Source organism: Talpa europaea, assembly GCF_964194135.1.
Source record: "Talpa europaea genome assembly, chromosome: 4".
NCBI classification, from domain to species: domain Eukaryota; kingdom Metazoa; phylum Chordata; class Mammalia; order Eulipotyphla; family Talpidae; genus Talpa; species Talpa europaea.
In genome coordinates, this window is record NC_140070.1 from 102,344,012 (window position 1) to 102,358,179 (window position 14,168).

Genomic DNA, 14,168 nt, shown 5'->3' on the forward strand with positions numbered 1-14,168 from the left:
CAAGTTTTTCAGAACTGTTGAAAATATTTATTTAGAAAACACATTAAGTTGGAAAACAGCAGGAAAAAAAGAACTATCACACTTCCTAGAATGCCATGCTAAGTTTAGTCTCACAATAAAAGCCACACCTATTTGTAGGTGAGGCCAGGGATGGAGTGTGGAGAAAAGTAAAGTATTAAGATAGAGGTAGAAGATAACTCTGCTTACTGCCTGCAAGTCTTGTTTGGAAAGGAAACTCTAGAAAACCATGAGTTAAGATAGCTCTAGGCTACTAGTATATCAGAGGCAGAACCAATATAATCTCATGAAATATAGGATTTGTGTCATTTTTTAAGGTAACTCCCTAAGGGGGTTTGGTTCCACCAATAAACAAAGTTTCTAATTCTACACTAAGTTCATCCTTTGGGATATCAATGTCATCGCCTGTTTCTTCCCCAAGCTTCTTCCACCAGGGTGCTTGTACATGCTTCAGGGTGGTGAGATGGGCCAGCTTGGCCTTAGCTGCCACCGGCCTGGATCTACTTAGAAAGAGCTCAGGTTCTTGCCCTTCTGCCTCCTTCAAACTTGGTGCCTCTGCAGGAAACAGAAAACAAACCTATGAGTGAAAGAATTTTATACCAAAAAAGCTGAAACTTGGAAACTAGAGAGTTGGAACTCTACTATAGTAGGCAAGGGTGGGGTTTCAACTATGAATCTATTATCATTGTTAGCTGTAGGACTACCAGAAGTTGTAACTGTGGCTGGCAGCAACTGTTTCCCCACCCCTACAATTATGTGTTTAAAAATAAAAAAGTTGTAGGGCCTCCCCGGTGGTGCAGCGGTTGAGCGCTGGGTTGCGAAGCTGCCTGCAGCCTCTGCAGCGTCGGTTCGATCCCCGGCTGCTCCCCGGCCACCAGAGGAGGGTCCCACATGGCACGCAGACCTCTCCTGCCGCCCGCTGCTTCCCTCAGCAGTGTACCTCGGCCCTTCTGCCTGCTCTGCTCTCCGCTCTGGCTCTGGTGAATTCTCTCACCCTCCCGCGCTTCTGACTGTACCCAGTGCTTGTATAAACTTAAATAAATAAATAAATAAATAAATTAAAAAATAAATAAAAAAGTTGTAGATTTTTCTTGATGGTTTATTCAGAGAACTGAAAATTTACAAGTAGAATCTCATCCTGTAGATAAGAGGCTGAGTTATAGTCCAATGACGTATCTAATTAAACAAACTAAAATCACAAGCAATGGCATTAAATAGAGGACCCTGGTCCTTTCTGTTCCACATATACTATACTAAAAGTGTTTCAGAGGCTGAGTGAAACACTGGCTCTCATGGCTGTGATGTCTCATTAAATGTACAAATGGTTGTGAAGGGCAGATGAGGGTTTTTTTTTTTTTTTTTAATGAAAGCACTTCATTAAAAATTACTGAACAGCACTGTAAATACTGTCATCATCTACTTCTAAAATATGAACAAAATCTTTTGAGACTGCTTAACAGAATTTGGATAGCAGGACTCAGCATCTTTAAAGTCAATAACTTTGAGCGATAAATAAGAGTGATAGCAAGACTAGGGAGAGCAGTCAAGAAGGTTGGTACGGGATCTGTATCCTCTGAAAATATTGTGTGCTGGTATGACCTAAATGTAGAGATTTCTGAGAACAGGAGATAGGCTAACATATCATTAAATGGGGGTTTACCTTCTAAAGATTTTTGGGTATCACAAAATTGTACATAGGTTGTTCCTTTTAAGAAATAAAAGTGGAATGAGCACATACTCATTAACTGTTCAATATTGGTGCTGATCTGTGCCATCAGAGCTTCTCTGTGCTGCTGGGCTCTCTCTTCTAGGGCCCTGCCCATAAAGTAGTGTTGCAGGTGTTCTTGAGCTTGGGCATGGAGCTCCTTGTTGGTCATATCTGATATTTGAGAGGCCTAGGAACAGGGGACAGAAAAAAAACCTGTCACAGGAATGACAAATATATCAAACTACATTTCACCCAACCACTTAGTTCCAGAATACTTAGCTGTCTCTCATCTTATCAATTGAATCTTATGATTGACATCTAGAACTTTTGTGCAAACATTAAAGAGCCTCTTAAAAGCAGTTTTAGATGAAAATGTGACGAGGAAGTTTCTTCTTGGTATGTGTCATACCTTACTTGCCAACACACTGGTATTCTAGGAAAAAAGATAAGGTTGAGAATTCATAGTGAAAATCACAAATGGCTTGGTAAAGACACAGACCTGGAAGAAAGAGGCATACATAACAAGACCAATGTTTGCTCTGTACCCTAGTTTACAGACTGCTTTATTTTATACTCATTCCAACCCCACTCCCTGTAATTTTATAAACCAGTCAAAGGACTGACTATATTCCTTAGCAACTTTAAAGAGAATTTAACAAATTAGTTTGGACAAGGATGAACTTTAAAGCTAATAAAGTTTCTGTCACCACAGCTTTCTCAAATATTCTAATTCCTAAAATGGATATAGTTTATTCCAGCTAACACTATTTTCCAGTCAAGTAATCTTAAGCAGCTGCACTAAACATACTGCAACAATATGGCTAAAAGCAATATTTCTTTTTTAAACTAGAGTATGCATCAGAATCACTCAAGGCATATTATAAAAAAGAGCTAAAACTATACAACACTCAGAAGATAAGGGAAAACTTTCTTGAATATGACACTGAAGGAAGAAGGAACAAAAACAAAAAACAGACCAGTATAAAAGAGAGCTCACAGAATAGGAGAAAATAGTACAAATCACATATCTCATAAGGGATTAATATCCAAGATACACAGAGAACTTGTAAAACTCAACAACATAAACCAAGTTGATTTTAAAAAAATGAGCAAAGGACTCAAACAGACATTACTCCAGAGAAGACATTCAGATGGTCAACAAACACATGAAAAGACGCTCAAAATCATTAATCATTAGGGAAATGCAAACCCAAATAACAATGATATACTACTTCATATCCCTTAGGATGAATTAAGTATTGGCAAGGATATGGTGAAACTGGAACAGTTGCACACTGCTGGTGAGAAAGAAAGTGGTTCAGTGCATTGAAAATGGCATGGTATTTCCCCAGAAAATGAAAAATGGAATTGCTATATGATCCAGCAATTGTAATTCTGATTGTATAATAAAAGAATTTAAAGTAGGGACACAAGTATATGCTTGTACATCATATTCATAGCAGAATTATTCATAACAGCCAAAAGGCAGAAGCAACCTATGTTCATTGACAGACGAATAGAAAAAATGGGGTTATTACATACAATGGAATACTATTCAGTCCTAAAAACGGAATAAAATTCTGACATATGAGGAGGATTCATGTTTAAGACATTTTGCCAAATGAAATAGTCCCAGAAAGATAAGCACTATGTGATTCCACCTGTGATGTAGTTTAACTTACAGATATGGTTGTCTTGAGCAGGGAGGAAAGAGAATAGGAAAGTAGTGTTTAATGGGTTTTGGCTATGAACATTTACGTACAATGTTTGTATACATACAAACACAAAAACATACAAATACTCAAGAGTGGTATGCTGAATAATGTGCTAGATATACATTTAACTTTTTAAGAAAATGCCTGTTCCCAAAGTACAACTAGCTTTACATTGCCATCCTAGTGTATGACAGTATTACAGTTATTCCATATGCCTGCCAAACTTTGGTATAGTAGATCTTCTAAAGTTCAGTCATTTAAACAGATACTGTGATTTTAATTTGCATTTCCTTTATTGACTGATGGTGTGTTTATTTGCCATCCATTTATCTCCTTCGAGTGAAATGTCTGTTATGCTCAATTTAAAAAAACAAATTACTTTGTTTTCTTACTATTGAGTTTTGAGTTAAATTTTATATATAATATATGGATCCAAGTTCAATTTTTTAACATATGGATAACCAGATTTCTAGTTTCTCCAAACATTAACTGCATATTCCTGTCAATTATCAGCTAGTCATATATGTGGGTTTACTTTGAGATTCAATTTTGTTCTATTGATTTATGCTTTTCAAGTATTTACATCAATGCTACTGCTATGATTACAATAGTTTTATAATTCTTAAAATCAGGTAGTGCTAGCCTTTCAACTTTGTTCTTTTGCAATCATTTGTACCTTTACATTTCCATATGAATTTTAGAAGTGGCTTATCAATTTCTACCAAAAAAAGGTGAGCTGGGATTTTGACTGTACTGAATGTTATCACTGTCTTGTTCCTGACTTTAGGAACTTCAGGTCTTTCACCATTAAGTATAATGCCAGTTGTAGATATCTTTAGTTAAAATAACTATTTTAATGTCTCTCTTTGCTAATTCTACTATCTGTAATAAGGTTGATTTCATGAAGCATCCGCATTATGGGTTTTGTTTCCCTGCCTGGATGCATGCCTATTACTCTCTGATTAGACACCAGACATTGTAACTTTTACCTTTATGGGTGCGAGGCATTTGATATTTCTAAAATCTTGAGCATTTTTCTGGAATGCTCTTAAGTTACATGAAAAACACTCTGATTTTTTTGTAATTTAAACTCTCTCCTTGTACTAAGGCAAGACCTTCATGACTCTGCATTCCAATGCCCTATAAATTATGTGTTTTTCTGGTACTATTTTCTAACTTGTGTAAATATCAGGCATCTTTCCCTTTTATCTTTTCAGAAGACTGTTTTCTTAGCCCTGCATGGTTTTCCTTACAATGCATTTGCTGATCAGTATTCTGAATTACTCAAGGGCAACATTCTGCAGATATTTGGGGTTCTCTTTGTAGTTCCCTTTACCCTCATAATCCCTATCTTATGAAATTTAGCTGTCTTGCTCTTCCTAGACTCTCAGTGCCACCTCTCTACTTTGATGATTCCAAAGATCAACTGCTCTATTTCTCCTTCCTTGTGTTATGACCTAGAAACTCTTTCAAGGCAGTAGGACTTGCTTTTTCCCCCCTCCTCAGGGACTGCTATCTTTGTTGTCTGACATCCATGGTCTTAAAAACCATTGCATCATGTATTTTATCATTCCCTATCCCCCCTCCCTCTGCCTGCATTGTTTCATGTAGGAAGAAAATCCAGTTCCCTTACTCCATCTTGGCTAGAGTTAGAATTTTTTCCTATTGTTGACTTGTAAGTGGTAACCACAGAGAGTTCTGATATAGTAGGCCAGGCTTGCCCTCTTTTTCTCCCTACAGCTCACATGATTGTGTGCATATTAAGTTCATATTAGTGGATGAGGTTGTAGGAGGTCTTACTTATGCCCTCTGGACTGAGCCATGCTTTTCTTTTTTTTTTTTTTTAATAAATTTTATTGTTATATTCCCCATACAATTGCAGCCCCCCCATTCTGACCCCAATCCCTCCCCTCCCGCCCCCCTAAAAGTGTCTCTGGTTCATAGTTTTTTGTTGATTTTGATTTTCACTTTCTTATAGTTATTCATTTTCCTGGTCCCTTATTTAAGTTTTCTAGATTCCTGCTATGAGTGAGACCATCCGGTATTTTTCTTTTTCTTTTTGGCTTATTTCGCTGAGCATGATCCCTTCCAGCGCCATCCATGTTGCTGCAAATTGCATGTGTTTATCTTTTTTGAATGCTGAGTAATATTCCATGGTATATATGTACCACATCTTCTTGATCCAGTCATCTATTTTTGGGCATTTGGGTTGTTTCCAAAGCTTAGCTATTGTAAACAGTGCTGCTATAAACATAGGGGTGCAGGTGCTCTTTGGAATTGATGTTTCTGTGTCCTTTGGGTAAATACCTAGGAGTGGAATTGCTGGATCATATGGAAGCTCTATGTTTAGTAGGTCCAGAAATCTCCACACAGCTTTCCACAGTGGTTGGACCAGTTTGCACTTCCACCAACAGTGCAGAAGAGTTCCTTTTTCTCCACATCCTCGCCAACATTTGTTGTTGCTAGTTTTTTTAATATGTGCCATTTTCACTGGTGTAAGATGGTATCTCATGGTAGTTTTGATTTGCATTTCCCTGATGACAAGTGATGTTGAACATTTTTTCATATGCCTGTTGGCCATTTGCATTTCCTCTTCAGAGAAGTTTCTTTTTAGCTCTTCTGCCCATTTTTTGACTGGATTATTTTCTTTGTTGTTGTTGAGTCTCATCAGCTCTTTGCAGATTTTTGTGATCAGTCCTTTATCATTAGTGTTGGGTGCAAAAATGTTCTCCCAGTTGGTGGGGTTTCTCTTTGTTTTTGTTATTGTCTCTTTTGCTGTGCAGAAGCTCTTTAATTTGATGTAGTCCCAGCTGTTTATCTTTGCCTTCACTATCACTGTTTTGGGTGATGTGTCTGTAAAGATGTCTTTGATGTGCAAATCACGTAGTGTTTCGCCTATATTTCCTTCTATGTATTTTATGGTTTCAGGTCTTATGTCTAGTTCTTTAATCCATTTTGAGTTGATTTTTGTGTATGGTGTGAGGTAGTGGTCAAGCTTCATTCTTTTGCATGTAGCGACCCAGTTTTCCCAGCACCATTTATTGAACAAACTTTCTTTGCTCCAATGCATAGTCTTTGCTCCTTTGTCAAAGATTAGTTGACCATAAATCTGTGGGTTTATTTCTGGATTTTCTATTCGATTCCATTGGTCTGTATGTCTGTTCTTGTTCCAATACCATGCGGTTTTGATGATTATGGCTTTGTAGTATAGTTTGAAGTCTGGGAGTGTGATGCCTCCATTCCCTTCTTTTTTTTTCAGGAGAGCTTTGGCTATTCGGGGTTTTTTGTGATTCCATATGAATTTCATCAATAATTGTTCTATTTCTTTGAAGAATGACATTGAAATTTTGATTGGAATAGCATTGAATCTGTATATTGCTTTTGGAAGGATGGCCATTTTAATAATGTTTATTCTTCCAATCCATGAGCAGGGGATGTCTCTCCATTTCTTTGTGTCTTCTTCTATTTCTTTTAACAGTGTTTTATAGTTTTCTTTGTATAGGTCCTTTACCTCTTTTGTTAGATTTATTCCCAAATATTTGATTTTTTTTGTTTCAATAACAAAAGGGATGGTTTTTTTGATTTCTTCTTCAGATTTATTGTTTGTGTATAGGAAGGCTACTGACTTTTGCGTGTTGATTTTGTATCCTGCCACTTTACTGAACTGATTGATGAGTTGAATTAGCTTTTCTGTGGAGTTTTTGGGGTTCTCTATGTATAATATCATATCGTCTGCAAATAGTGATAGTTTGACTTCTTCTTTTCCTATTTGGATTCCTTGGATGTCTTTCTCTTGTCTTATTGCCCTGGCTAGGACTGCCAGTATTATATTGAAAAGCAGTGGTGAGAGTGGACATCCTTGTCTTGTTCCAGATCTTAATGGAATTGCTTTCAGCTTTTCACCATTGAGAATGATACTGGCTGTTGGCTTGTCATAGATGGCCTTTATGATGTTGAGGTATGTTCCTTGTATCCCAAGAATTTCAAGGGCTTTTATCATGAATGGGTGTTGCACTTTGTCGAAAGCTTTCTCAGCATCTATTGATATTATCATATGGTTTTTATATTTCTTTTTGTTGATGTGTTGGATAACGTTGATTGATTTTCGGATGTTAAACCATCCTTGTGTCCCTGGAATGAATCCTACTTGGTCGTGGTGAATTATCTTATGGATACATTGTTGGATTCTGATAGCTAAAATTTTATTGAGGATTTTTGCATCAGTGTTCATTAGGGAGATTGGCCTGTAGTTTTCCTTTTTTGTGTTGTCCTTGTTCGGTTTTGGTATTAGTGTAATGTTGGCTTCATAGAACGTGTTTGGTATTGTCCCTTCCTTCTCAATTTTTTGGAAGAGTTTGTGAAGGATAGGCACTAATTCGTCTCTGAATGTTTGGTAGAATTCATTTGTAAATCCATCAGGACCTGGGCTTTTGTTTTTGGGGAGGTTTTTGATTACCATTTCAATTTCGCTAATTGTAATTGGTCTGTTTAGGTGTTCTATTTCTTCTTTATCTAGCTTTGGGTGATTGTAGAGTTGTAGGAATTTGTCCATCTCCTCTAGATTGTTAAACTTGTTTCCATATAACTGTTCATAGTAGTTACTGATTATTCTTTTGATTTCTGCTGTGTCCGTTGTGATTTCTCCTCTTTCATTGATGATCCTGTTTATTTGTGCTTTCTCCCTTTTTTCCTTTGTGAGCCTGGCTAGGGGTTTGTCTATTTTATTGATTTTTTCAAAGAACCAGCTCTTGGTTTCATTGATCTTTTGGATTGTTTTTTTAGTTTCAATTTCATTTATTTCTGCTTTGGTTTTTATTATTTCTTTTCTTCTACTGGTTTTGGGGTTTTTTTGTTGTTCTTTTTCTAGATCTTTGAGCTTCGAGATTAGGTTGTTTCTTTGCGTTCTTTCTTGTTTCTTGATGTGAGCTTCTATTGCTATATATTTTCCTCTTATTACTGCTTTTGCTGCATCCCATACATTTAGGATATTGGTGTCCTCCTTGTCGTTCAATTCAAAAAATTTTTTAATTTCTTCTTTGATCTCCTCATTAGTCCAATGGTCTTCCAGTAGTGTGGTTTTTAATCTCCATGAGGTAGGAAAGTTCCTTGCTTTCTTTTTATGGTTTATTTCTAGTTTGATGCCTTCATGGTCAGAAAAGATGGTTGATATGATTTCAATCTTGGTGTATCTGTTGATGTTTGTCTTGTGCCCCAGTATGTGATCGATCCTGGAGAATGATCCGTGTGCGCTTGAGAAAAATGTGTACTCCGTTTTTTTGGGGTTTAGTGTTCTATAGATGTCTGTTAAGCCCAATTGCTCTAGGTCCTTATTTAGAGCTTTGGTTTCTTTACTTATTTTTTGTCTTGTTGATCTATCCATTGTTGATAGTGGTGTGTTGAAGTCTCCCACTACGTATGTGTTTTCTCTGATGTCTGTTTTCAGAGAGGACAACAGTTGTCTGATATATTTTGGTGCTCCTTCGTTTGGTGAGTATATGTTAATGAGTGTTATTTCTTCTTGAAGTATTGTCCCCTTGATCATAATGTAGTGACCATTGGGGTCTCTTTTTATCTTTTTGAGTTTGAAATCTGTTTTATCTGATAGAAGTATAGCTGTTCCTGCTTTCTTTTTTGGTCCATTTGCTTGTAGGATTGTTTTCCATCCTTTAACTTTGAGCCTATTTTTATCTTTTGTAGCTAAATGTGTTTCCTGGAGACAGCAAAAGGTTGGGTTTTGTTTCTTAATCCAGGCTGCAACTCTGTGTCTTTCTATTGAAGAGTTTAGTCCATTTACATTTAGAGTTAATATTGATATGTTAACATCTGTATTTGCCATTGTTTGTCTTTCCTTTGATTTTATTTATTTATTCTTTTAATAACTTTTTTTTTTTTGGCCTTCTTTCATTGTTATTCGTCCCTCTGAGGTGCTGGCTTTAGGACTCCTTGTAGTATTTTTTTGGAGTGGGGGTTTAGCTGCAATGAAATTCCGGAGTTTCTGTTTGTCTGGGAAGGTCCATATTCTCTCTTCAAAGAGGAAGGAGAGCTTTGCGGGATAGAGTATTCTTGGTTGGCATCTGTTTTCTTGGAGTCTGTTGACTATGTCCCTCCACTCTCTCCTTGCCCGTAGTGTTTCTTCGGAGAAGTCTGATGTCAGCCTGATTGGTTTTCCTTTGAATGTTATCTGTTTCTTCCCTCTTGCCAGCTTCATTATTTTTTCCTTGTCCTGGATTCTTGGGAGCTTTACTATTATGTGTCTTGCTGTATTTTTCCTTTCGTCGTGGAAGTTTGGTGTTCTTCTTGCTTCTTGTATATCAATTTTCAGCTCCTTCTTCACATTTGGGAAGTTCTCTTCAATTATCTCTTTGAATATTTTCTCTGTTCCTACATCTCTCTCCTCTCCTTCTGGTATTCCTATAACTCTTATATTTCCTTTCCTCATGGAGTCAGATAGTTCCCGAAGTCTTTCCTCATTCTTTTTCCTTCGTACTTCTCTTTCCTTTTCTGTTTTGGTTCTTTTTATTTCTGTGTCTTCAAGATTACTTATTCGTTCTTCCATTTCATCTATTCTGCTTTCATTGCTTTTCCCAGAATTCTTTAGTTCTTCCATTAATTCTTTGATCTCCTGCATTTCTTTTACTTCCCTCTTTAGGGACTCAATTTCTTTCTTCTGACCATTGTTTTCCCTCTCTAGGGACTCAATTGCATTCTTCTGATCGTTGATTATTTTTCCCTTATCATTGTTTTCCTTTATGACTTCTGTCAGTTTTTTAATCACGGCAATTTTAAATTCTCTTTCTGGAAGGCTCAGAAATTCTTCCAAGTTATTGTCGTTGCAATCTGGGGGCTGGTTTTCTTTTTGTGGTGTGCTTTTTCTCTGGAGAGTTGCTAGGTTGCGTGTGGTTCTTCTCCTCCCTACTGTCTGTTTTCTAATTTGCCGTATGCGTTGGGACACTGTGTTGATGGGACTGGCCGGCATCTTGGGTGGGCTTCTCTTTACCCCTCTGGTTCCTCCAGGAGTCATCTCTCAGTTTCAAGCAGTCTTTACTGGAGAAAGGTCCCTGTTCTAAAATGCCAATGTGGGGACACTCTCCCCTGTGCGCCTGGTCTGCCCCGGCGGTGGGTTCCTGCTCCCCTCTGGGCTTGGACTGCAGGCCAGAGGGGGTCTGGCGTGGGCGAACTTCCCCCGCTCACCTCTGGCTCCTGAGGAAGCCTTCTGCAGGTAGTCTTTACTGAAGAAGTGTCCCTGTTCTAAAATGGTGATGTGGGACACACTCCCTGCGCGTCTGGTCTGCCCCGGCTGTGGGTGCTCGCTCTCCCTGTGGGCTCAGACTACTTGTTTGGAAGGGGCCCGGTGTGGGCTAACTCCCCAGCTGGCCACTAGCTCCTTCAGGAGCCTCTGCTGGCTTCAAGTCGCTAGGTGGCGCCAGAGATCTCTCCTAGAGCCCTTGGGGAGCTGATTTTCCACCCCGTGGGACAGGGAGCAGAGCGGGGATGGTAGGGTACACCTCAACGGCTTTGGGGTGCTGTGTCTGCCTTGTGCCCCACCGTCGTGGGGAACCCACGCCCCTAATTTCGTGCCCCGGGTCTCAGTTCCAAAGCCCTCAGTTCCAGGACGCGGGCTGTAGCCCAGATCAGTGGAGCGGGAATGGCGCCTTTTGAATCCCGCTTCCCTGCCTGGGCGCCTGGTTCCTGCTCACTCAGGGAGGGCCTCCGCGGTCTCCCCGCAAGCCTAGGTCGCAGGCGCGGGGACCTGGGCAGCTGCCATCCGATCTGGATCAGCGCGCTGCTTTCTGCGCAAGCTTACCGGGTGGCCGGGGCTGTGTGCTGGTGCTGGTCTCCTCCTGGGGGGCGGGGCTCTCTTTAATGGCGCCTGGAGCTCACCTCCGCGGCGGATCCTGCTGGGTTCTCCGCAGCTCCCGTTCACGGGGTGTGGTGGCTGAAATAGTTCCTTTCCACTCACATTCCCACTTGCTGCGTCCGTTTTTCTTGTTGGCCGTTTTGGTTTGTTGTTTCCCTCCTCTCTGCCGGTCGGAGAGTGCCGACTTTGTGGGTGGGGGAGGGGAGCAGGGTTCTGTGCTTCCCTCCCTTCTGGTCCTCTTTTATGGCAACTTTCTTCTTTGGGCAGTTTGCTGGAGTCGTCCGTTTATCTTCCGTGTCCCAGTTCTCACTGGGACCTGCCGCTTTTCCTATTAACTTCTTTTAATGGGAGATCTTACTCGCAGCGTCTCCTCGCCCCCTTGTTGCTCCGCCCTCTCTACTGAGCCATGCTTTTCAATTCAGCTTTTACCAACGTTCTGTTCCAGTGGTTAACAGTTGCATGTTCAGCCACAATGCATTAGTACTTCTAACTTCCATCACAGTTTTTTTGTTTTTTGGCTTTTTAGCATAAAGTTCTCTTTTTAAAGAGTTGTGGAAGAGTAGAAGGGTGAATGACAGGATTACCTAAATATCACATCAAATCTCTAATATAAGTTACCCAGAACCTTTATTATTAAGAGTGTGTATGTTTTGGTGAGGTGCGTAGGAAAGAGACTGGGGAGGAGAGAAAAAAACAGAGGTATCAATGAAGAGACAGACAACAGAATAATGAAATGAATATGAAAAATACCAAGTAGTTTTTTTATGAGTGGTAAGTTTAAATAAAAGAAGTAATAATTCTGATATTAGAGAAATATGAGTATGGGAGAAACAACAAATGAAAGGGAAATAACTGACTTGAAGCAAAGTTTCCTTTACTACTGACTATACCTCTATGCACGGGTAATTATAAGAAAACTCCAAATCAAGTAACTCTATGATAAAGCCACTGCCTTACTTTATACCAACAATAAGTGTACATATAGATCTGAGACACTGCTTTGTTGGTAAATATCATAACTGGAATAATGTAACAATGATACCATGGCACAAGGGCCTACATACCGGATGTCTTCTGACATATTCATCCACTTGTCGCTTCAGTTCAACTCTGCGGGTGTCTGTGAGTTCTGGGAGTCCTTGCCAAAGGGCACACAGTTGTTTTTTCTTACGGCATTTTGCTAGGAATTTAAGAGTCTTAAGAAAAAAAAAAGAGGAAAAAAAAAGCTATTTAATTTTTGTTTCTTTCCTAACAAACTATTTTTCCTACGACATATGGTAGCCTAACATTACAACAGTTGTTAATTCTAAGTGTGTACAGGGAGAGGGATAGAATTATAATGGGGAAAGGGAAGACAGTAATTTTCTACAAAATATTATTTGTAGTGCTTTAAAATTTACAAGGATATAGTCATGTATTATTGAATAATGGGCAATGAAAAGGAAAATACAGGCAATAAGCATTGTCTTAAATCTAGCCCCTTATAAATTATATGATTTGGGGCAAGTCTCGTGATCTCTATAGGAGAGTTATTATGTCTAAAGAAAGCAGAAATATGAATTACACTGCGCCTACAAGACTAAGGAGATCAAAAAGACAGTATATAAAGAAAAAGCTTGATAAATGAGAAAATATAAAATTATAAAGTATGGGTTGCTGACAATAGCATTTTCTGAATCTTTTTCCCTATGTCCTTTATAATGAACTCATGATAAAACAAGAAGCCTTGTTAACAGGTAAGATTTGGACAAACGTGAAATTATTCTGCCCAATATTCCCCCTATTCTCCTTTCTTTGCAGTTTCTTTTTATTTTCATCAGTTACACACTGATTTTTTTTAAAAGGACTGGCAAATTATAGTCGACAGGTCAAAGCCAGTCTTGCTTGTTTTATATGGGCTAAGGGATAAGAATGGCTTCTTGCATTTTACATTAAAAAGTTCAAAAAGAAAAAAAAATATTTTGTGATGTGAAATTCAAAATTCAGTATCTATAAATAAGGTATTACTGACATTTTAGGCTCATTTATTACAGATTGTCTATAGCTTCTTTTGTGCTACAACTGTAATGTTCAATTTTTAAAAAAGACTGCATGGGCCTACAAAGTTTAAAATATTTTACAATTTAGAGCTTTCCAGAAAATGCCTGTTGATGTATCAGTATTATATGATTACCAAAAAATTTATAGTTATCTGGCCCACCCCCAAAGAGAACTTTAACATTTTTTTGATGATTATCTACTTTTCTTTGATTTTTTTTCAGATACAGGTATTAAAATGTATTGACTTTCTTACAGTATGGAAGATAAGGATTTAGTTCTTTTATTGCTGTATTCTTACCTACCTTCTATATCCCCCAAACACTCAATTTTCTTATAAATTTAGTTAAATCAGTATTTAGTGTTTACACAATTATGACTACACAAAAGCTAATTTTTGAACCACACAGTATATGATTATCTTTCTTTCTTGCACTTTTTTTAATTTTTGCTGGAAATAATTGTTTTTCTGTGCTAAGTCTTCTAAGCATAAGCACTGATTATAGATCAAAAACTGTGCCCTGTCAATACAATAAAACAGATCAGACTTGCTATCAAATACATTTTTTGGAACACATTTTTTGGAGCTGAGTTACTCTAATCTGGATTGATAGGTCTCTATGCCTGGTTCCTGTCATCCTGAGACCTCCATTCTGAGATGACTTACTTTCATTTTGTGTTTCCTGGGTTTCATATTGTCCTCTTTTTAAAGTTTTATTTATTTATACAAGAACTGGGGTACAGTTAGAGGCACGGGAGGGTGAGAGAATTCACCAGAGACAGTGGGGAGCAGAACAGGCAGACGGACCAAAAACACTGCTGAGGGGAGCAG

General features: G+C 38.4%; 1 protein-coding gene across 2 annotated transcripts in view; it reads right to left on the reverse strand.

Moving 5' to 3' along the window:
* Positions 1 to 343: 343 nt before the first annotated feature.
* IQCB1 (IQ motif containing B1) overlaps positions 344 to 14,168 on the reverse strand; it is a gene marked incomplete at both ends in the record, with an annotated part of 45,017 nt that continues 31,192 nt past the window's right edge. For both annotated transcript variants that reach the window (XM_084231650.1, XM_084231649.1), the window contains 3 exons: positions 344 to 573; positions 1,757 to 1,913; positions 12,364 to 12,495. In XM_084231650.1, coding sequence (XP_084087776.1) covers positions 344 to 573; positions 1,757 to 1,913; positions 12,364 to 12,495 — 519 coding nt within the window. The remainder of the gene's footprint in view (positions 574 to 1,756; positions 1,914 to 12,363; positions 12,496 to 14,168) is intronic.